This window comes from Triticum urartu, chromosome 3 (assembly GCF_003073215.2).
Source record: "Triticum urartu cultivar G1812 chromosome 3, Tu2.1, whole genome shotgun sequence".
Lineage (NCBI taxonomy): Eukaryota > Viridiplantae > Streptophyta > Magnoliopsida > Poales > Poaceae > Triticum > Triticum urartu.
The window spans coordinates 119,714,853-119,736,782 of record NC_053024.1 but is presented as its reverse complement, the minus strand read 5'-3'; the positions used below and the strand labels follow the sequence as shown (position 1 = coordinate 119,736,782).

The 21,930-nt window shown below is 44.0% G+C and overlaps 1 protein-coding gene across 7 annotated transcripts; it reads left to right on the top strand.

Annotated features, from left to right (window-relative positions):
* Positions 1-10,740: 10,740 nt before the first annotated feature.
* LOC125543231 lies at positions 10,741-18,826 on the top strand. Of its 7 annotated transcripts, XM_048706504.1 has the most exons (12): positions 10,742-10,997; positions 11,682-11,861; positions 11,953-12,582; positions 12,687-12,839; positions 12,926-13,120; positions 13,201-14,794; positions 17,225-17,610; positions 17,687-17,773; positions 17,854-17,990; positions 18,113-18,216; positions 18,291-18,363; positions 18,467-18,826. In XM_048706504.1, exons 2-9 carry the CDS (start codon positions 11,682-11,684, stop codon positions 17,941-17,943), a joined length of 3,315 nt encoding a protein of 1,104 aa, XP_048562461.1. In that variant the 5' UTR covers positions 10,742-10,997; the 3' UTR covers positions 17,944-17,990; positions 18,113-18,216; positions 18,291-18,363; positions 18,467-18,826. The 7 variants fall into 7 exon arrangements, with proteins under 7 accessions (XP_048562466.1, XP_048562467.1, XP_048562464.1 ...); XM_048706509.1 differs by lacking the exons at positions 12,687-12,839; positions 12,926-13,120 and having other exon boundaries at positions 10,741-10,997; XM_048706511.1 differs by lacking the exons at positions 11,953-12,582; positions 12,687-12,839.
* Positions 18,827-21,930: the final 3,104 nt, after the last annotated feature.

Genomic DNA, 21,930 nt, shown 5'->3' with positions numbered 1-21,930 from the left:
ACAGTTGTGATTTCGTGAGAAGCACGGGCATGCCTTTTTGGGAAAGGGAAAAACCTGTGCTCCCGGTTCGGTTTTTGTTTGTGAAAAAAAGTTTTTCAAAACCTATCAACATGGGATCTAATTTTGAAGATCTTGACGTGAAGAATCTAATAGTGAAAGCGGTTTGAGATTTGGACGTACGATTTGAGAGATAAAACGTTTTGAATAAATAGGTCTACGAAAAAAGGAAAAACTCCCAAATTACGACAAGTAGCATGCTGCATGTGCGTCACTTATCGCAATTTGAAAAATTGAAGTGATCTTTGCAACAAGTACTCCACAACTAGTGATTTCGGGGAATGCTCGTGGCTCGCGTAACGCGACAAATAGTCGCACCCATGCGTGGAGGCTGTGGGACAACGCGAGCAATTGTGCCGGCCCATTAGAGCACTTCTAAAACAAAAGGGTGAGAAAAAGAAGAACGTGCAGGGATCGATACCGGGGAGCTCCTAACCGGTGCTCTTAGCGCCGGTTCGGCAGCGCCAGTTCGGCTTACTGGCGCCTGGAGGCGACGCGATTGGGCCGGCCCAACAAAATTTTGATCGACAAAGCTAGCTCATGGGTAGCGCGAAAAAAAGCAACCCAAAGAGTGGTTCCCGACGAGGATCAAACTCGCGCTACGGCAGTGGCGTACGAGCTTCTCTAACCACCAGACCCGCTGCTTTCTACTGAAATATTGCAGAGTGAACACCTTAAAGAACATTCGTAGGCGCGTAATTTATTGCACACATGTCATTTACTGCAGCGTTATTATTTTTGAATTATTTGTAAGCATTTTGAAAAAATATCATGAATTACAAAACGTACATTGGTTTTAGAAAAAACCAAATTTTGAAAAAAGTTCAGCAATTTGAGAAAAGTTAATCCATTTTGAAAAATAGTTCACAAATCTTGAGAAAAAAAGTTCACGGATTTCAAAAAAAGTTCATCTAATTTTGGAAAAAGGTTCATTGATTTTGGAAAAAGTTAATCCATTTGAAGAATAGTTCACAAATCTTGAGAAAAAAGTTCACAGATTTTAAAAAGTTCATCAAATTTTGCAAAAAAGGTTCATCGATTTTGGAAAAAGTTAATCCATTTTGAAAATAGTTCACAAATCTTGAGAAAAAAGTTCATGGATTTCAAAAATAGTTCATCAAATTTTAAAAAAAGGTTCGTTGATTTTAAAAAAATCACCATTTTAAAAAAAATCATCAATTTTAAAAATAAGTTCATCGAAATTGAAAATACCTTCATGAAATCTGAAAAAAGTTCATCGAAATTCAAAAAATGTTCATCAATTTTGGAAAAGAGTTCATAGAATTTGAAAAAAGTTCACTGATTTTTGAAAACAGTTCATCAAATTTGGAAAAAGTTCACCGAATTCGAAAGAAGTCCATCGAATTTAAAAAAAGTTCATCAAATTTGAAAAAAGTTCACACTTTTGGAAAAATGTTCATCTAATTCAAAAAAATGTTCATCAAATCTGTAAGCAAAGTTCTTCGATTTTTAAAAAAGTTCATTGATTTTGGAAAAGTTCATCAATTTGTAAACGAGAAAGTTATTCTCCTGCCGACTGGCAGTTAGCGACAGATACATACGATCGCACCCGCCAGTTTTTTTTCTTCGATCTTTCTTTACGATCGCTCCCGCGCCCGATCGCTCTTTTTTTCCTTCGATCTTTCTTTCTGATCCTGTCGCTCCTGCCCGCCTTTTTTTCCTTCAGCGCTAAAAAAATATAAGTGCTACGTGTAGGATTCAAACCTAGCACCTATTGTGTTTATACAGATCATCCTTACCATTACAACAACTAGTACTGGTTGTTCTCTATCAAAAGATAACGAGGTATTTGTACCTTTTTTTACTACTATATGAGAAAAGAAATGAAAAAAAATTCTTGTTCTTTTTCTTTGGATTTCTCCAATAACTCACGTACAATCATCATGATATCTAGTTTCATGAGTCTCAAGTTGATAACACCCTATTAATTTTCGTGCGGGGGTGGGGGTGAGGGGGGAGTTGATGAAACATCCACTCGGTATCTTTTTGTGTGAACAGTTGGTAACTCACACATCATAGACCTGATAACTCGTATATCACAGATCTGATAACTTATATAACTTAGTCCTGATAACTTTTGGCGTAGGGCTGGGTGTTGATGAAACATCCCTCGGGAACTTTTGGTGTGAATAGCATGATAACTCATACATCGAAGACCTGGTAACTTATGCAACCCGGTCTTGATAACTTTTGGCCAATAGAGGTGATGAAATATACTCCGATAACTTTTATGTGAATATATGTATGTCATTTACATCCCCGGCGTATCGAGGCCGCTTGAAGGCCCCGCTCACCCGAAGTGATTTATAATTTTTTTTCTTTCTATCATGGTAACTCACACATCGCTGACCTGATAACTTATGTGCATAGGTCTTGGTAAATTTGGCGACCGGGTGGAGGGAGGCACGTTGATGAAATACCCCTTGGTTATTTTTTGTGCGAATAGCTTGATAACTCACACATCGCAGGCCTGATAATTTTGGAAGAAAAAGATGTTGGAAACAAATCTTGATGCTAGTAGTTTCCATATTGTAGTTTCGACCTTGTAGTTTTATAGCCTAAAAAATCATGATAAAGCTGATAATTGAACTCAAGACTTCAATATTGAGATCTTAACACACTAGCCAACTCACCCACTACTTGGCTCCTGTCAAGTTCAAATAAAATACCACTTTTTTACCATCTGAGGTGAACAAATTGTTAAAATATACCCCCGGTAGCTTTCTGTGTAAATAAGATGATAACTTACGTACAATTAACCTGATAACTTGCATATAAACGCATTGATAACTTTTCACCTTGGGCGAAAAGTTCTAGAAATATGCCATGCTAACCTAGTGCAAATAGCATGGTAATTTACGCACCAGAGAACCAGTAACTTACATACAACACATTTGATAACTCTTTACCCATGTGAAAAACGTTACTGAAACATGTCCCGGTAATTTTTTGTTGTCAAAACATACCCCAGTGTGAAGTTACCACTACCCCATGCTAAAGTTATCGTGCTTCTCATCGTATAGTCATTAACCTTCTCATATTATAGTTATCAGGCTTATCATAGTATAGTTATCATGTTGCTCAAGTCATAGTTATCACGCTAGTCATGCCAAAGTTACCAAGCAAAAACAATTATTATCGCCGATATGACAGAAAAAAGAAAGGTTAAAGTAACCTTGTTTATATTCAATAGACAACAACTAAGGGTGGCTTAGTTGGTTATTGGGCTCAAACTCTAATGAATAGACCTGGGTTCAAGTCCCATTTCTAGCACTTTTATTTTCTTTTCATATTGTGTAGCCAAAAACCAGAAAAACCACTAGCGATTTACTATTGGCATATACGGTTTTCGAGAGAAGAAGAAAAATCGATGGAATCGAGCGTGCGGGTCGCGAGAGGAAGCTGGGTTACAGTCGTGCGGATCTATAGCTAACGACCAGTCCCAGTCGACTGGTCGTTAGCACAGCCCATTTGTAAAATAGTTCATTGAAATGAACAAAAGAAAAAAAAACATCAAACAAAACCCTTCTGAATAAAGAAGAAAAACGAAAAAATAGACATGGAAGAAAAGAGTGGAGAATATTTTTTGAAAACATGAGCTAGTAGTGGTGGGGTGGTTGGTGTATGGTGCGAACGAAGAGGAGGTCGCGTGTTCGATTTCCGCCCGACGTGTTTTTGTTTTTGTGCTTTACAACAGAAAAAGAAGGGACGATGGGCCGGCCCAAAGAAGACGCATGAAGGAGGGAGAGGTGTGCGCCCGTTTGCGCAGATGCCTATAGCGGGCGCAACGGGCGCTGTTTAGGGAATGCCTCGATAACGATACCTCCAAGGAAAAGTCCGACGCTGCTAGCCACTCTGCCCGCTTCATGTTCATGGCTAGTAGTAGGGGAGCGTCCTTCTTGCGGCAATTTGAGCCAGTTTTTTGAGGTTTTTTCTTCTTTTCTTTTGTGTTCTCCGATTTTTTAATTCTTTTTTCATTCTCTCATTTGTTTCTTTGGTTTGTTTGTTTTTTGGTTTTTATTTTTTTGGTTTTTTTGTTTCTTTTGGTTTTCATCCTACATTTTGCTTCTGTGTGAACAACATTTTTCTAATACCCGTTTAACACTTCTTCAATACAAAATTTACATTTTTTTGTATATAGTCAACATTTTTTATGTACATTTTAAACATTTTTAAATGCTTGATTTACATTTTTCATATACAAGATTAGCATTTTTTAATACATGGTCAACATTTTTCTATACATTTTGAAAATGCTTGATTAAGATTTTTAATACATGGTCAAAGTTTTTTCTATACATATTTAACATTTCCCAAATGCTTGATTAACATTTTTGAAATACTTGTTAAACATTTTTTTTCAAATGCTTGATTAACATTTTTACATACATGATGGAAAAATTTCATCATTTTCGTAATACATGATCAATAATTTTTCTATACACGTTCAACATTTTCCAAATGCTTTATTAACATTTTTTGAATACTTGTGTTCAACATATTTTAATATATGATCAACAATTTTTCTATACACGTTCAACATTTTCCAAATGCTCGATTAACATTGTTTAGATACTTGTTCAACAGTTTTCAAATGTTTTTTGTATAGTATTTTTTTGTAATATATATATTTAGAATATTTCAAAGTATAAACAAATGTACCAAAAATGAAGGGAAAAATGAAGACAAAAAACGTATAAAAAGATAATAAAAAGAAGTGGTGTAACACCCCCAGTGTCATGCTACAGTAATCCTCTGTTAATGGTGCCATGTCATCATGTTACTGTTGCTAATCTTCACTTGATCCAACTCACCATTCAAATTCAAATCCAATCTAAAGTCAAAAATTGAAATTTGTCCAACATGAAAACTAAAATGTTCAAAGTGTGGAAAATAATCCCTGGATATTTTTCATGTTGGAACGACCTCTTTTGGTTTCCCAAAGTGCCCCTGAAAATTATTTAGTGGTCCAGTAGCAATTTAAATTGTCCTTTTCAATTTCTAAAAATGTTTAGACAACTCCTTTTTGCCTCAAACTTTTTGTGACTCCTACAAATAATGTGTTTGATTTATGTGACAAGTCTCATATCGAACAAAACTCATTTAGTCTTGCAATTAAATAGAAAACAGTAGCTAAAATCGAAAACAGTAAATAAAATATAAATAAAAAGGAGAAAGGCCTAATCTACTAGAAGGTTTGGCCCACCTAACTAAACAGCCAGGTCAGCCCATCCTGGCGATCCCTCCCTTCTCCCCGTTCACGCGAGACGCGACCGGGTCGCTACAGGGGCAGGTTGCCCCGAACCACCTCGCCGGCGCCGACACCGGGAGGGGATAAGGGCGACGCCTCGAGCGCCCCTCCCACTCCCCTGCCACTCTCCTCTCGCTTCCTCTCCCTTTTCCCTCTCACACGAATACTCGTGCGCATCCGTTGCCGTGCCGACGCCATGGACGCGGCCACCGCGCTCTCCCTCGCCGGAAACCACGTCGGGGAGAACCTCCACCGTCCGCCACATCGCCTGAGCCATCGGGCTCGAGCACGGAGCCCTATTCAGGCCTTCTCCGAGCCCACTGCCCGACCCTTCATCCCCACTGTGAGCTTCGCCGTCGCTTCCCCTCTTGTCCCCCTTGTCCCGAACGCCGTAGACCACCGCACCGCGCCCGAGCTCCTATCGAGCTCGCGCTCGCCCCGCCTCTGACCGCACCCGCGCCACGCCTCGGCTGCCCCGTCCGCGCTCCTGACCCACGGCTGCCTCGCGCCCGCTCGCACCCACGCGCCGCGACGTTCCACCCGCGCCCGCCTGGCCACGCCAAGGCGTGCGCCCGCACGCTCGCAGCCTCGCCTCCTGCTGCCGCTGTGCGGCTGCTGCGGCTCCGCCGCCGTTGCTGTTGGACGCCCTAGCTGCAAACCGCGCCCGCACGCGCTCCGGCTGCTAGCCCCCCTCGCGCCGCCACTGCTAGTGCCGCTCGGTGCCTCCCGCCGCTAACTGCTCTGCTACTGCAGCGCCTTGACTCGTGCCCGCACCTCGCGCCTGGCAGCGCGACCGCCTCCGCCCGCCGGCGCCTGGCCGCGCCTACCAGGGCCGCCGCTTGGGGCCTTCCCCTGCTCCCCGCCCTTCGCCACTGCTGAGCGAGGCCGCCAGCGCCTTGCGCCCGCGCAAGCCTAGTCGGCCCCCTGCCTCGGTTAATCAGGGGTTAACCCCCCCCCCCCCCCCCCCCCCCCCACTAACCCCACTGAATCCACTAACCCCCCACTAACAACTTGGCCCCAGGTCACTAAGTAAAACCTGTTAGTTTTAAAAAAAAATATTTAGGCCATGAGTCGTTGACAGGCGGGTCCCATCGAACCAGTTCAACCGTGGACCAGTCAACTGCTGAGTCATCAGTTGACTGGAGCCACTGGTCAGTCACACTGGTGCATTTCTAGTGCACTGCACCAGGTGCACGTAGCCTTTTCACATTTTTTAATTAATTAGATTAAATTTCAGAAATTGTTTAAATCTCTGATAAATCATAGAAAATAATCTGTAACTCGGATGAAAATGTTTTCTACATGAAAGTTGCTCAGAAAAATCCAATGAATCCGAATGTGCGGTCCATTCATCTGTCACATGCCCATAGCATGCTGAACATGGAACTTTCCCCTCTCTTTCATGTGTCCGGAAAATTCCTAACACCAGGAAAACCCCTCCGGATGTTTTCCCTCTCCGTCTTCAACGTGTAGTACAGCGCTAGTTCACCTCTAGCACCGCGTATTGCCATGTTATGCCTTGTCTGCTCGATATTTACTGTTTCTTCCCTCTCTTCTCTCCGATAGACCCCGAGACTAATGCTGCCCCTGTGATCGACTACGTCGACGAAGACACTTCTTCCTTTTCAACAGAGCTTCCAGGCAAGCAAACCCCCTTGAGCATTCCGATATCGCCCATTTCTTTCCCTCTCATGCTTGCATTAGAACTGTTGTTGCTTTCTATATGATCCTACTCTGATGCATAGCCTGTTTTTGTTACCTGCTTATTGTTACCTTGCCTGCTTATTCTAAACTGCTTAGTATAGGTGGTTAGTGACCCATCAGTGACCCCCACCTTGTCCTTGTTACCCCTGCTTTATCATCGAAGACCCGATCAACGGGATTGAAGACCAGGCCCCAGCACCGCACATCACTTTCCCCTTTTGTTGCTTGACTCTGCAGAGTTACCATCGAGTGCCGAGGGTGGAACCTCTTACATCACTCCTGATGAGATCTCTGTAGTATAGCTATTCGGTCGTGGTCATCGAGGGTGATTTCCTCCTTAACCACTTCCGATACGGCTCTGTCGTGCAACCCATCAAGTGTGAACCTCGAGGGTGGATCCTCTTACGTTCACCTTGGTGATTACATCGAGTGGAATTCACCGGGGGTGATTCCTCAGGTTTTCCCCTTGGTGTTAGACACACAGTTACTATGGTTACTATGAATTTACACTGAACCATGTTACTAAAGACGGGTCGGCCCTGAGGGGTACCCGCGCGAGCTTAATAGTGAGTGATGTGGAGACGGGTTGACCTGGAGGGTGCCTGCGAGATAATTACGATACGTGGCCGGGCATTCTTAGCCCTTGCCGCAAGTACTCGAGATGGGGCGACGGGGTCACATCTTTCGTGAGTCTCTGCTCGTGACCGCACTGCCAACGCACTAACGGTTTGGATATTTGATCTGAGGGGCCTCTGGCCTGATAACACTAACCATCACGTGGGCATTGTATGGGCGTTCTGCGTCGTATACATCAGCCGAAGCTTATTAAACGTCAGCGACTGAGTGGTGCGCGCCGGTTTGGACTGGTAAGCTCCTGCCTTTTTAAGGAGGTAGCTAGGTCTGCTCACCGGCCGCCCACGCAATGTGCAGGAGTTCTCGGGGTGATGGCCCAAGACCCCTGGGGGCATAGGTTTAGTCCGACGTGCTGACCTCTCTATCAAGCCTAGGTCGGGTTGCGGCGTATCGTTTGGCCGAGGCCGGGTATGACCCAGGAAAGTCTGTCCGGCCAGAGTTAATCGAGCGTGGTGGGTAAGTTGGTGCACCCCTGCAGGGAAGAAAACATCTATCGATAGCATGTCCTACGGTAACGGACACTTGGAGTTGTATCCCGATCGATACAACTAGAACTGGATACTTGTGATGAGAAATGGATTGTGAATGAGAAATGTATAGTATGGCTCTGGGATTGCTTTCTCGCAGGGAGTCGAGAAAGGATCTCTGGCCGAGGTTGATACTCTACTACTTTACTTTATGCTACTCTTATCTCTCCTGATGCTGCAAGACGCTTGAAGATGCTAGTCTTTGATAGGACTAGCTCGTCCCCCTCTTATTCTGGCATTCTGCAGTTAGTCCACAGATACTACCCCTTTCATTGATACCGATGCATATGTAGTGTAGATCCTTGCTTGCGAGTACTTTGGATGAGTACTCACGATTGCTTTGCTTCCTCTTTTCCCCCTTTTTCCATTCTTCTCGGATGTCGCAACCAGATGGGGGTCCAAACGCCACCTTCGATGACGACTGCTACTACACTGAGGGTGCCTACTACTACGTGGAGGCCGCCGACGACCAGGAGTAGTTAGGAGGCTCCCAGGCAGGAGGCCCTGCCTTTTCGATCAATGTTGCTTTTGTGTTAGCCTTCTTAAGGCAAACTTGTTTAACTTATGTCTGTACTCAGATGTTGTTGCTTCCGCTGACTCTTGTGTATTCGAGCTTATGTATTCGAGCCCTCGAGGCCCCTGACTTGTAATATAAAGCTTGTATTATTTTAATTTTATGTCTAGAGTTGTGTTGTGATATCTTCCCGTGAGTCCTTAATCTTGATTGTACACATTTGCGTGTATGATTAGTGTACGGTCAAATCGGGGGCGTCACAAGTGGCCTCCCGTGCGCGTTGGCCAACCCATCTCGCTTGCCCCTTCAGCAAGTCGGAAGCTGGGCTCGTTGAAGGCGAGTTTTTTGGAGAATATGAAGGCGAGATATAGGGGCGCCCGTGGGACAACGGCAGATTATGTTTCTCCCGCAAAAAAACCCAGCAGATTATGTTTTTATGGTTTTTCCTTGGTTCTTGTATTCTTTGGCTTATTCTCTAGTTTCCTTTCCTTTTGTTTCCTTTTTCTTTCCTGTTTCTGTTTTTCATTGTTCTTTTGTGTTGCATAGTTTTTTTTAGAGAATCGTGTGCTCATAGTTTGTGCACATGTATTGCTTAGTGTGCACTTATTAACTCATGGGGAGTATAGGCGCACTATGGAGGGAGTACATGTTGAGCTACACGGGGAGTACAAGTTGTGCTATGTGGCGATTATAAACTGTCTTGCATAGGGAGTAGAAGTTGTGCTATGGTGGGGTGGCGAAGTACATGATGCGCTATATGAAGAGTACCAGTTGTTGCGTGGGTAGTACATACTGCACTGGTGTAGAGTACATGTTGGATGTACGAGGGTATATATTGCACCACACTGTGATTATAGGTCACACTAGACATTAGGCACAAGTGCCGTATATCATGCGAAGTACAAGGTGTATATTGCATATAGGAAAACAATAGGTCACACTACACATTAGGCACAAGTGCCGTATATCATGCAAAGTACAAGGTGCATATTGCATATAGGAAAACAATTTACCGAAACCTAGCATATCTAATTTTGAACATATCCTTATCTCTTGCTTAGACTGAGTTAGATATGTGTGATGTTGATCTTAATTAACTTATTATGCTCTGTCCTCCAGAGTCCAGCTTGTGGGATTTCTCAGGAGGGAGAGTGGTGTGTGTCTTCCGACTTAGTTTTCTTTTGGGCCGGAGGTTGCAATCCTGATGGGTAGCGGGGGATGCCCAGTTCTACATCGTTAGGGGCACGCATCATTTCGATCTGTCAATGTGGTCTAAGTTGGCAGTGTAGTTTATAGTATTGATCGTTCTGGTAGTTTGCAAGACATGGTGATTTCGGATAGGAAATCAGAGAGGGGGCTCTCTTTTCTAGAAGAAGAAATTGAACATATCGATGCAGGGAACTTTGAGCCTTGCGGTTCTCAAGTTTTCAGACGTTTTGTAACTGGGTAACTTTTCTCTTTAGCTCTCTTGATCATATTTCAGCCGTTTTGCAACTAGATTTGTCTATAGAACGCTTCGACGCCCTTCTGGTGAGCACTACGACATGCCATTTCGACGGCTGGACCCATGGCCATGGCGGTGTGCGCTCGTGGCCTGGTCCATACCATACGGCAAGGGAGAGGCGTCCGAGACAAAGGCCGGTCGAAGGAAGGACATGCGTGGTTGGAGGTGATAGCTGGACGTGATGAGGCTAGACATGAGGCAGACTACGTACTACGGAGTACTATCATTTCCCAGCGATGCCATAGTTGTTTCATGCGTGGAGGAGCAGTCCTTTCGTATCTCTCTCGGGTCACACCGCAACAACTTCCCTTCTTTGCACCGGTGGGATGCACGTACGAGATCCCCACAACAGAGTGGGCCCGCAAACTCCTTTTTACCGAAGGCGGGATGTACCGGAGTTGCATCCGCCGTTGGCGTTGTTTGCGATTCGTGCCACTCGATGGCCACATGTTTGTATATCAATGTATTCCATCTTCTGGGCCGCTGTATTCACCATTACATCCTATCAATTGTTGGCCTCACTTGTTTTTAACCCCTTGTGTTTACCCCCCTCAGTCCTCACCCACCCTAGCCCCCTTCCATTTTTACCGCAATCATATCTTCTTTTCTGGGGTGTCGATGATTCATCCGCCGCCGGGTCCCGTTCTTCACGGCTGACCGGGCTGATTTCTTCCCCGCCGGCTCCGCGGCCGGGCCGCTTTCTTCGCGGCTCACCGGGCTCATTTCCTCCCCGTCGACTGGCTGCCTTCCGCCGCCCTGTTCGTCTGCCCTCATTAGTCCATCAAGGTTAGCTATCCATCTTCATTTACTCATTACTTTGGCTACTCATCTTCGTTTGGAGTTTCTAGATTTAGTTAACTTGGGAAAGATATGTAGAAATCTGACTGGTCCAAACCTACATTCAGGATTTTATAAATGCTTTGCTTCTCTAACCCTAGATCCCCATGTGTATATTCGAAAATGGTGGAGCTCATTAGTACTGAGATGTTCGAACTGAAATAGTTTTTTGGTACAGAAACTGTGATTGAAATATGTTATTTATTACCCTTAACATGAATCTGATCGTGCTAGTGAAATTCCTATTCTACAAAATTTCTGTTTTCATTGAAACACAATTTTGAAGTTCAGAGTGTCAATTGTTATTGAAATAAGATGGCACATAATTCTTATTGAAATGTTAGATATAGTGTTTAGATTGTACTAATCAAATGTCAGTACCACAGCATTTCACATGGTACTTAAAAATGTTGTAAACACTATAATTGTATTCAGCACAGTAAACTAACCTAGTGACTAACAAGATCTGGCAGAAAGGATTCTGCATAGTAAACTAACATAGTAAACTAATCAACTACCCAAACTGCTACATCCGTACTGAAATGTTCAAGTTACTGTTAACTGAATCTTCTCTTTACCAATTTATTAATTCTACCTTAGCTGATTCTTTATTTCAAATTATAAAATTCACAGATGACTAATTCCGCACGCCGTCGCCGGAAATCTCCAAGCTTTCATAAAACCAACTCTGATGAAAGCTGTAGTGTGGACATGAGTGATAGTGATGTTTCCTCTCAATCAAAATCAACCAGGAATAGCCGTAGAACATCTTCAAAGAAACTTAAGAGAGCTGCTACCGCCGAAGTTAAGCAGGTATATACTTACTACACTTAATGTTTGCTTTGCGTTAAAAGATACGTTCTGATGGCACCACTAACCTGGTGCTACCCGCACATGCATGTAGACCATCAACTGGAAATGCGATCCAGTGAAGATATGCGACATTATAAAACAACTATGTCCAGAACAGCTAAAATGGATAGAAGAATTGGGATTTGGATCATTCATCGACATGATTGAGTGCAAGTTACCAAGAAAGCTAACTATATGGCTGATGAAAAGAGTTGACTGTGACAGCAAGTGTCTAGTATTCAGAAACAGGAAGGTTTCTATAGTACATGCTGTTGAAAACCTGTTGAAGTTACCTGCTCTTGATAAAGCAGTTCCAATGCCCCGTCCCGGTAGGGTTCGTGACAAGCCTTTTAGAGGTAAAACTAAATTCAAGTCTGCTACGGCCGGAAGAGGAGAATCACTAAAGGAAGCGACAGACATGATGCTAACGTACAAAGAGGAGAAAGACAAGGACAAGTTTTGCTCATGTTTCATGAAAGTCATCCTATGCGCCTACTTAGCTCCAACGACTGGTTACCAAATTAATAGAAGTTACCTGCTAGGAGCTTTGAAGGACTTGAGTGACATACCTCGTATGAATTGGTGTCGTTTTGCTGCTGACTACCTTATCGACGCAATTCGTGACTCAAGGGGAAACAAAGTGCACAACCTGAACGTCGGTGGATGCGTTCATATTCTACATGTAAGCTAAACCTTTAAAAAATTCCACATACTATGCTTCCACTACACATTCCACATCACTGGGGTACTAATAAATCCTCTTTATATTGTGTCTACTTGTTCCAGCTCATATATGCGGATCTACTTAAATCAGATTTAGTAACAATACCCGAGGGTTACCCAAGGATTAAATATGTGAGCTCGGTAGTACTGGAACAAATCGATAATACTGGAAAAAAGAAGACACAAGACCATTGCAAGTTCTTTGAGAGCTTACTAGTATACAATTCATGTACTTATTCATATTCTTCATTTTACCAAATTGCACTAACTTATGAACTGAATCTTCGTGTACTCTATTGAAGGACGATGAAAAGTTAGAAATTTTCCCAACTGTGGAAGACCATGATGATGATATTGATGATAACGCAAAATCTACACATTCCATGCCACTAGTTACAGCTACTATAAGTAATGTACCTTGCCAAGAGAAACATAAACTTCCGCAAAAGGTAGTACAAACTTCAAAGAAGCGCCCGTCAGATCAATCTATAGATGAGGTGATTTGTTAACTGTTTGTTACAGTACTTCATGCTTTTTCATTCATATCTTCATTAATTAGTCTCTGTCCGACTTGCAGAATTTGATCAAACGGATTAAGAAGCTTGAAGACCACTACACAGCCGAGCGACAAAAGTTGATAACTTTGTCTAAACGCAAGCTTCAAAACAATCTGCAACAGCTTGAAATAAAGAAAACAAAGGAAATGGCAGCCTTGGTCCAGGAAGAGATTCATAAGGCTATGTTACCAATGAATGATGATGCACGTGCAGGAAGTTCTCTGCATAATGATGATCCCACTTTGACCAAAGGAAGTATAGGAACAGAAAGTCCATGTCACTCCAATCTAGATGAAGTTGTTCTGCTTTCTGCCAAGTCTGCTCAATGTGGTCACCAAACTAGCACTCATGTTGATGCCATCCCACAATTGACAGCTGGCACACCTTCATCTCCAACGTTCATGAATGAAATAGTACAAATTGGTACTCATGAATCACCACCAGCAACTAATTTGGTGAACAAAGAAAATGTCAAACTGGACAATTTCCATCCCGCTTCGTCATTTGTTGGTCAGATTACTCAGTACGAGCCTTCTTCTTCTAAAGAAATTATTCCCACCGATCAGATTGTTCAGGCTGAACCTGCTGCTTGTAAAGATCCATTCATGGAAAGACAAGAGACCATAGAAAGACAAGATACTTTTGTTGCCAATGTTCTACCGGCGTCAAATATATGTGCGGTTCCACATCAGCCAGATTTAGTCCCTGCAGTCATCATTCCCACAAGTTCTTTTATCCTTCCAAACAAGGATGGCGACCAAGTCCATTCACATATTGTTGAAGCTGAGAAAAACAACATACCGAGTGAAGATTCATCAATGCTGAAGATTGTTGGTACTGATGTTCAAGCGGACACTGCTTCTGTTGTACCTGTTAGTACTAATATCACTGGGCCTGGACAGGGCTACCCAGGGGATCAACCAGAGAGTAATGTATTTGTTGTTGAACATGCAAAACATGATTCCATAATAAATGTTTTGCATGAAGTACGTAATACCGTTACTACGCCAACAACTGTTGATGTAATTCCGGATACTGACTTCATTGCTCCAAAATCAACAGAATCTGCATCTGAAATACTTGTTGCTGATGCACATAAAGCTACAAATATGGATAGTTTGGCACACAATGCTGCCTCAGATGTTATTCAACTACAACATACAGACAAGACGACACTTGAAGATGAATTTCAGAACCAATCAAATAAGCAATTTGGAAATCTTGATGTCAGCAAAAATGAAATTGAATCGAAGAAAGATATTGAAATTGCTGATAGTCATGCCACTTTAAAAGATGTTGCAGATATTTCTTCACCACCTTTATCCATAGAAATAGTTGGTGATGTATCAATTATGTCAGTCAGTCAAATGACCAGGGAATATGATAGGATGAATGTACCAGGAGCTGCTACTATTGATACTACTGAACATATTGCTGCATCTACGCTACACGAAGTCTCAAGACCTGAAGATACTGACAAGCTTATTCAGCCTCAACATATTGTTTTCGAAACTTCAGTTCTCCCCGACCACAGATCCTCCAGTTTGGATGTTTTGCAGATAGACCATTCAAATTTACTTTCTTCTATGCCCAAACCAAGCACTCAACCCCCAGGTATCACTTTGCAAATTGGTCAAACCTCACCAAAGGAATCTTCAGCAATGCAAGATTCTGATCAAAAATTACTAGACAAATGTGTGGAAATGATTCTAGGTATGACAACGAATCCACCACCTGCAAATGATAACAACCAATCACTAAGTCATGCTATCAATGAAGTGCTCAGTGAAACCTTAGAACAAACTCTTGCACTAGCAGAAATTGAGACTCAGTGCACTGCAGGAGACATAGAATCATCATCTTGTCAGTCTACACAACAAGAGGTTGCAAACGTTGCCCAAAATGATCTAACTGGACAAAAAGAAGAGGAATCCCAAGACCATCCTTCCAACAATTCAGTTGCAGAAGTAAGTTCTGTTGGAAATATGCCCTAGAGGCAATAATAAATTAGTTATTATTATATTTCCTTGTTCATGATAATCGTTTATTATCCATGCTAGAATTTTATTGATAGGAAACTCAGATACATGTGTGGATACATAGACAACACCATGTCCCTAGTGAGCCTCTAGTTGACTAGCTCGTTGATCAATAGATGGTTATGGTTTTCTAACCATGGACATTGGATGTCGTTGATAACGGGATCACATCATTAGGAGAATGATGTGATGGACAAGACCCAATCCTAAGCATAGCACTAGATCGTGTAGTTTGTATGCTGAAGCTTTTCTAATGTCAAGTATCATTTCCTTAGACCATGAGATTGTGCAACTCCCGGATACCGTAGGAGTACTTTGGGTGTGCCAAACGTCACAACGTAACTGGGTGACTATAAAGGTGCACTACGGGTATCTCCGAAAGTGTCTGTTGGGTTGGCACGAATCGAGACTGGGATTTGTCACTCCGTGTGACGGAGAGGTATCTCTGGGCCCACTCGGTAGGACATCATCATAATGTGCACAATGTGATCAAGGAGTTGATCATGGGATGATGTGTTACGGAACGAGTAAAGAGACTTGCCGGTAACGAGATTGAACAAGGTATCGGGATACCGACGATCGAATCTCGGGCAAGTATCGTACCGATAGACAAAGGGAATTGTATACGGGATTGATTAAGTCCTTGACATCGTGGTTCATCCGATGAGATCATCGTGGAACATGTGGGAGCCAACATGGGTATCCAGATCCCGCTGTTGGTTATTGACCGGAGAACGTCTCGGTCATGTCTACATGTCTCCCGAACCCGTAGGGTCTACACACTTAAGGTTCGATGACGCTAGGGTTATAAAGGAAGCTTGTATGTGGTTACCGAATGTTGTTCGGAGTCCCGGATGAGATCCCGGACGTCACGAGGAGTTCCGGAATGGTCCGGAGGTAAAGATTTATATATGGGAAGTCCTGTTTTGGTCACCGGAAGAGTTTCGGGGTTTATCGGTAATGTACCGGGACCACCGGGAGGGTCCCGGGGGTCCACCAAGTGGGGCCACCAACCCCGGAGGCTTGCATGGGCCAAGAGTGGTGAGGGACCAGCCCCTTAGTGGGCTGGTGCGCCTCCCACAAGGGCCCATGGCGCCTAAGAGGTGGGAAGGGGGCAAACCCTAATGGGATATGGGCCTTAGGGCCCATATTGGTGCGCCTCCCTCTCCTCTCCCCCTCTTGGCCGCCACCCTTGATCCCCATCTAGGGCTGCCGCCCCCCTAGGGGTGGGAACCCTAGAGGGGGCGCAGCCCCTCCCCTTCCCTATATATATGAGGCCTAGGGCTGCCCCATAACAGACGTGATTCGATCTCCCGTTGGTGCAGCCCTGCATCTCTCTCTCCCTCCTCTTCTGTGGTGCTTAGCGAAGCCCTGCAGGATTGCCACGCTCCTCCATCACCACCATGCCGTTGTGCTGCTGCTGGATGGAGTCTTCCTCAACCTCTCCCTCTCTCCTTGCTGGATCAAGGCGTGGGAGACGTCACCGGGCTGCACGTGTGTTGAACGCGGAGGTGCCGTGTGTTCGGCACTTGGTCATCGATGATTTGAATCACGACGAGTACGACTCCATCAACCCCGTTCACTTGAACGCTTCCGCTTAGCGATCTACAAGGGTATGTAGATGCACTCTCCTTCCCCTCATTGCTGGTCTCTCCATAGATAGATCTTGGTGACATGTAGGAAAATTTTGAATTTCTGCTACGTTACCCAACAAGTTCTGAGCGCACCGAAGATGATGATATATCTAAAGTGGGCAAGGAAGATTCAAACTCTCATACTTCTCATTTAGCCCCTAGTAAGTTAATACAACAAAGAAATGTTATCACATATATAATGTATTTATATTCTACATGACTTACTATAGAATTAATTATGTGACTTGTAAATATTGAGATATCAGGACACAATTTCAGAGATATAGAGATAGTTCACATAGCCGAGGAACCTTCATCTCCTAAAACAATTGATTGTAAGCACATCTCTAAGCTTGCTGAGCCTTTACCAGATGGAGAATGTTTTGATTATGCTGGTAGCATAAATCCTTCTATGAAGATGAGAAAACAGCGTTATCAGAAGAAAGATGAGATCACTGAAGGGATATCTGAGATCGTTAAGAAGAAGCAATATCCAATGAAGAAGTTGAACAACCTGTACAATACTCTTGTGGCTAGTAGCAAGTTCCGAGGTTTACGTAGGACACGACGACACGAGGACAATGACACCGGTGGTACCAAGATAAGGATAGGTCCAGCTTCTACAACAGAAAGAGAGTTAGTACAATGCCTAATGCCAAAAGGAAAGATGTGCAAAAATATGATGTGGTTACTGTCCGTGGCACTTATGTATGATTGGGGATCAAAGACCAAGGTTATATTGGACCAGACAATTATAGTAAGCACTCTTTACTGTTCTTACCCATACTTTTCATTCCAGTGTTGTTATCTAACCACTCTGCATTCTAATTTAGACCGAATTGCTAAAAAAACCAAAGAAATGCAACCATCCATATCTATGCAAGAAGCTTAGTAAGTTGGCACTTCAAAATGTTGAGCAGGTAATCTTTCACCATCTACATTATTACTTTCTTTTGTCAGTCCAGCTTACTAATAAACAAGTTTTTCCTTTTTTTTCAAGATATTTCTCCCTACACTATATGACTACCATTGGATTCTGGCGGTCATTAACCCATGGAAAACACAATTGAAATTTATGACTCTAACTTAGAAGTGAAAGAAGGTGAAGACCCGCACAAGGTTATCTTGGAGAACATGGTATGTCATTCCTTTACTACCTGTATTTCATATTTCCTAAATCTGAATTTTTATTTAAATATTGTACCTGATATGTCACACATAAATACTATTTATTCCCTAAGTTTCTCAACAAATTTCAGGCCAACAATCTCCAAAAAGCATTGAATGATTATCTCCAAAAGAGTGCTTTCGCATTTATGGATTTCCCAAGGAAGTATTGTTATGCTGGAAAACAAACAAACAAGTATGGATGCTAAATCTTTTGTTATATACTTCATGAACAATATAATGAAATACTAATACTTATTATTATGACAGTGATGACTGTGGTTTCTGGGTTATAAAAGTACTTCTGTGTCACAATGGCAAGGAGCTCATTGGAAATTACAAGGTTTATTATTTAACACACCTAAATGTTATGGCAATGTTCTATACAATCACAACTTTATATGTACAACTTCATCCCATTTTAACTGTTCGTTGCTTCCATACAGTGGGCAATGGATGTCTTCAGGAAGGAAATTTGCTCTGTCCTAGTTTACCACCGCTTCAATGATCTCAACCCAAGGAGGCCTGAGATTAAGAAGATATCATCCTCCATGAAGACAACAACAGACTGATTCCTCAACCGCGTCGTTACCTATCTAGCATCCTCTTTGTACTGCTAGTTATTTCATATGATGTACTAGTTTCATCTGAAATGAACAACGTTCATTCCGTGCAAGCGCTATGATGTAGGGTACTTATAAACTATTATGGTTATTCGCTGCTTTAAAAACAATGTAGTTATTGCCAGTATGTAAGGAAATGACAGTAGAACTTCTTGCTGTCTTGCAATCACATTATTTATCTCATATTTCCGCTAAAAACATTATATATTGCAATCAAATTCTCTATCATGCTTAAATTATCTATCATAGATATCTAAAATGTAATCTCAAGTCCAAAGATTTGTGTGACGCCCCGAGACCGATGCGCCAGGTGTCTTCCAGTTATTCGCTGTCTCTGCCATGTCATTCGCTTGCGTGTTGCATCTTGTCATGTCATCATGTGCATTGCATCATCATGTTTTCAAAACTTGCATCCGTCCCGGTCTCCTCGTTCTTTCCGCTGTCCGTTCTAAGCCCAGACACACTTGCACGCGCCCGCGGCACCTTCAAAATATTATTTTATAACTGGCCGGAAAATGTTCTCGGAATGGGATGAAAGTTGGCGTGCAGTGTTGTTTTGTTGCCGGTAGGCCGCCTGCCAAGTTTCATCATATTCGGAGTCCGTTTGACGCCCCAACGGATAACTATAGCGGCAATATAGTCGGTCTAACGTCGGACGTTTTCGGTCTCCGGAAATAGTTGCCGGGTCTCTCTCTTCTCTTCTCTCAGCCCAAGGCTTTTCGCACAGCCCACTACCACTCACCGCCAGGCCCAACTTAACCTCTCTCGTCAGCCCGCGGCCGTCCTCGCACGCGTGTCCGAAAGCTGTCCCGGACCCAACCCAGACAGTCGTCACCGTTGGGTCCGGATCATCCCCAAACATCCCTAAAATATCATTGTTTTCTTATTTGGACTCCCTAGCCTATTTTTTCCCGACCGTCCGATTTTGATCGGAGGGACGAGATAGCCCCTAATCTAACCCACATCTATAAATATGAGTATAACCCTAATTTTGAGGAGAGCTGTCCCATCCTCCGAATCCCTCCGCCGCCACCAGTCCACCGCATCTTCCTCGGGATCCTCCCAGATTCTTTCTCACCCAACCAGCGGGCCCCCTCCTCTGCTCGATCTCCCCTGTCCCCCAATCCATCTCCTCCCCTCGATCCACCCAATCCCCAACCTCGCAAGCCTCCTCGATCCTCTTCCGAGCAGGTGCTCACCCGGAGCCCCGCGCCCGCGTCCGGTAGAGGTCCGAGTTGCCGGACCAGCAGATGAGCTCCGTTCCCCATTGCGCCTTTCTCCTCTCCTCTTCCTTCCTCCTCCCTCTCTCTCTCATGCCCGATCCTTTCCTTCTCTGTCTCAGGTACCCTGGAGCCGCCATGGAAGCCCCTACCACTGGACCTAGCCCTGCCTCGTCGGAGAGATCCTCGCTGTCGCCGCGCCCGTTCCCGACCTCCACGACCATCTGCAGCCTCGCCTGATTCATCCCCGCAAGTCCCGCCGCCTTGCTGCTCGAGCGCCGCTCTGCACCTCTCCGCCGTCGAGACCCGTCGTCCCCGCGCTCCTGTCGCCTTACCGGACGGGGAGAAGCTGCCTCACCAGCAGACATGGCCTCGTATCCCGCCAGAAGAAGCCATCCCCGACCTCCTCTCGCCAGACCCAGTGGCGCCGTGGCCTCGCCTCTGCTTCGAGCAGGCGAAGGAGGCACGTCAGCTTTGATCCCTTGCCTCCTCTCATGGTTGCGTTGACCAAGGTCCAGCGTGCCCGCTCGATCCAGCCTGCCTCCTCTCCAGCGCCGCGCCAAGTCCCTCCTCGCGCCGCTGCAGGCTCCCTGCCCCGCCTCTGCTTCTGTAGTCGAGCAGGAGGAAGACGCCCCTGCCTCGAGCCACTCCAGCGCATCGGCCACGCGTTGACCAGGTCGACTGCACGCGCAGTGCTACAACCGACCTGCTGCTGGAAAGGCCCAGCGCCCTGCCGGCCTCCCTCCTCCACCGAACGGCCCATGGCCAATGTGAGCAGCCACCCCAAACCCTCTGTGCTCTGTTGGGCCAACAGATATGGCCCGTTTCATGTTTTTTCCCATAGAACGTTTTTCCTATTTTCCAGAGACAGCAGTTTTGCAGAAAACCCCCTGCTGTTCATGCATATAATAACTCTCAAACCGCGCTTCGGATTAAAATGTTTTAAATATGAAAAATGCTTATAATTTTGTGTAGATTAATATTTTGTCACTTTCATCTATGTTAAAAATGTTTAAACTGCTGTTTGCATTAATTTGCTCCTATGCCATGCTAAAATGCTTTATTTCATAACTAAATAACCGTAGCTCCAAACTTAACAAACTTTATATGTAAATGGGGTAGAAAAATGCCTAGTTTAACATGGTGACATTACTTTGCATGTTTAATAACTCTAAAATTGTGTTTAGGGCAGAACAGTACCAAATCCATAATATGCACATGAGGATTTTCCGGACTTGTTGCTTGTTGTTCCGACCTCATTTAAACTTGCCTAGATAGGTAGTTTTACTATGCCTCACCTATTGCCATGTTTAATAACATTTAATATTGTTGGGTACATAAACGAGAGAGAACTAAATAATTGATGTGGTGTTTCGTCAATATGCAACGAAGTTGCATATTGAGCTCCACTTAATTTGTAGGATTGTTTGTGCATTTTGCCATGCCATGCCTCATTAAAGCGGACATGCATCATACTTGGTTGTGCATCATGCCATGTTTATGTGATGGTTGTTTACCATGTTGTTTGCTTCTTTTCGGGTTACTTCTCTCGTTCGCTTCGGTTTCGTTCCAGAGTTGTGAGGATTCGTTCGACTACGTCTGTTTGTCTTCTTCATGGACTCGTTCTTCTTCCTTGCGGGATATCAGACAAGATGACCATACCCTCGAAATCACTTCTATCTTTGCTTGCTAGTTCTTCGCTCTATTCCTATGCCGCGCTGCCTACCACTTGCTATATCATGCCTCCCATATTGCCATGTCAAGCCTCTAACCCACCTTTCCTAGCAAACCATTGTTTGGCTATGTTACCGCTTTTGCTCAGCCCCTCTTATAGCGTTGCTAGTTGCAGGTGAAGATGAAGTTTGTTCCATGTTGGAACATGGACATTGTTGGGATATCATTATTATCTCATATTTACTTTAATGCATCTATATACTTGGTAAAGGGTGGAAGGCTCGGCCTTATGCCTGGTGTTTTGTTCCACTCTTGCTGCCCTAGTTTCCGTCATACCGGTGTTATGTTCCTTGATTTTGCGTCCCTTACGCGGTTGGGTGTTATGGGAACCCC

Excerpts from the sequence above, each read along its gene's own strand:
- LOC125543231 (XM_048706504.1), top strand. The coding sequence starts at position 11,682 with ATGACTAATTCCGCACGCCGTCGCCGGAAATCTCCAAGCTTTCATAAA. Across the intron at positions 11,862-11,952 it reads CTACCGCCGAAGTTAAGCAG|ACCATCAACTGGAAATGCGA; the intron begins GTATATACTTAC and ends ACATGCATGTAG. Across the intron at positions 14,795-17,224 it reads ACCAAGCACTCAACCCCCAG|ATGGAGAATGTTTTGATTAT; the intron begins GTATCACTTTGC and ends AGCCTTTACCAG.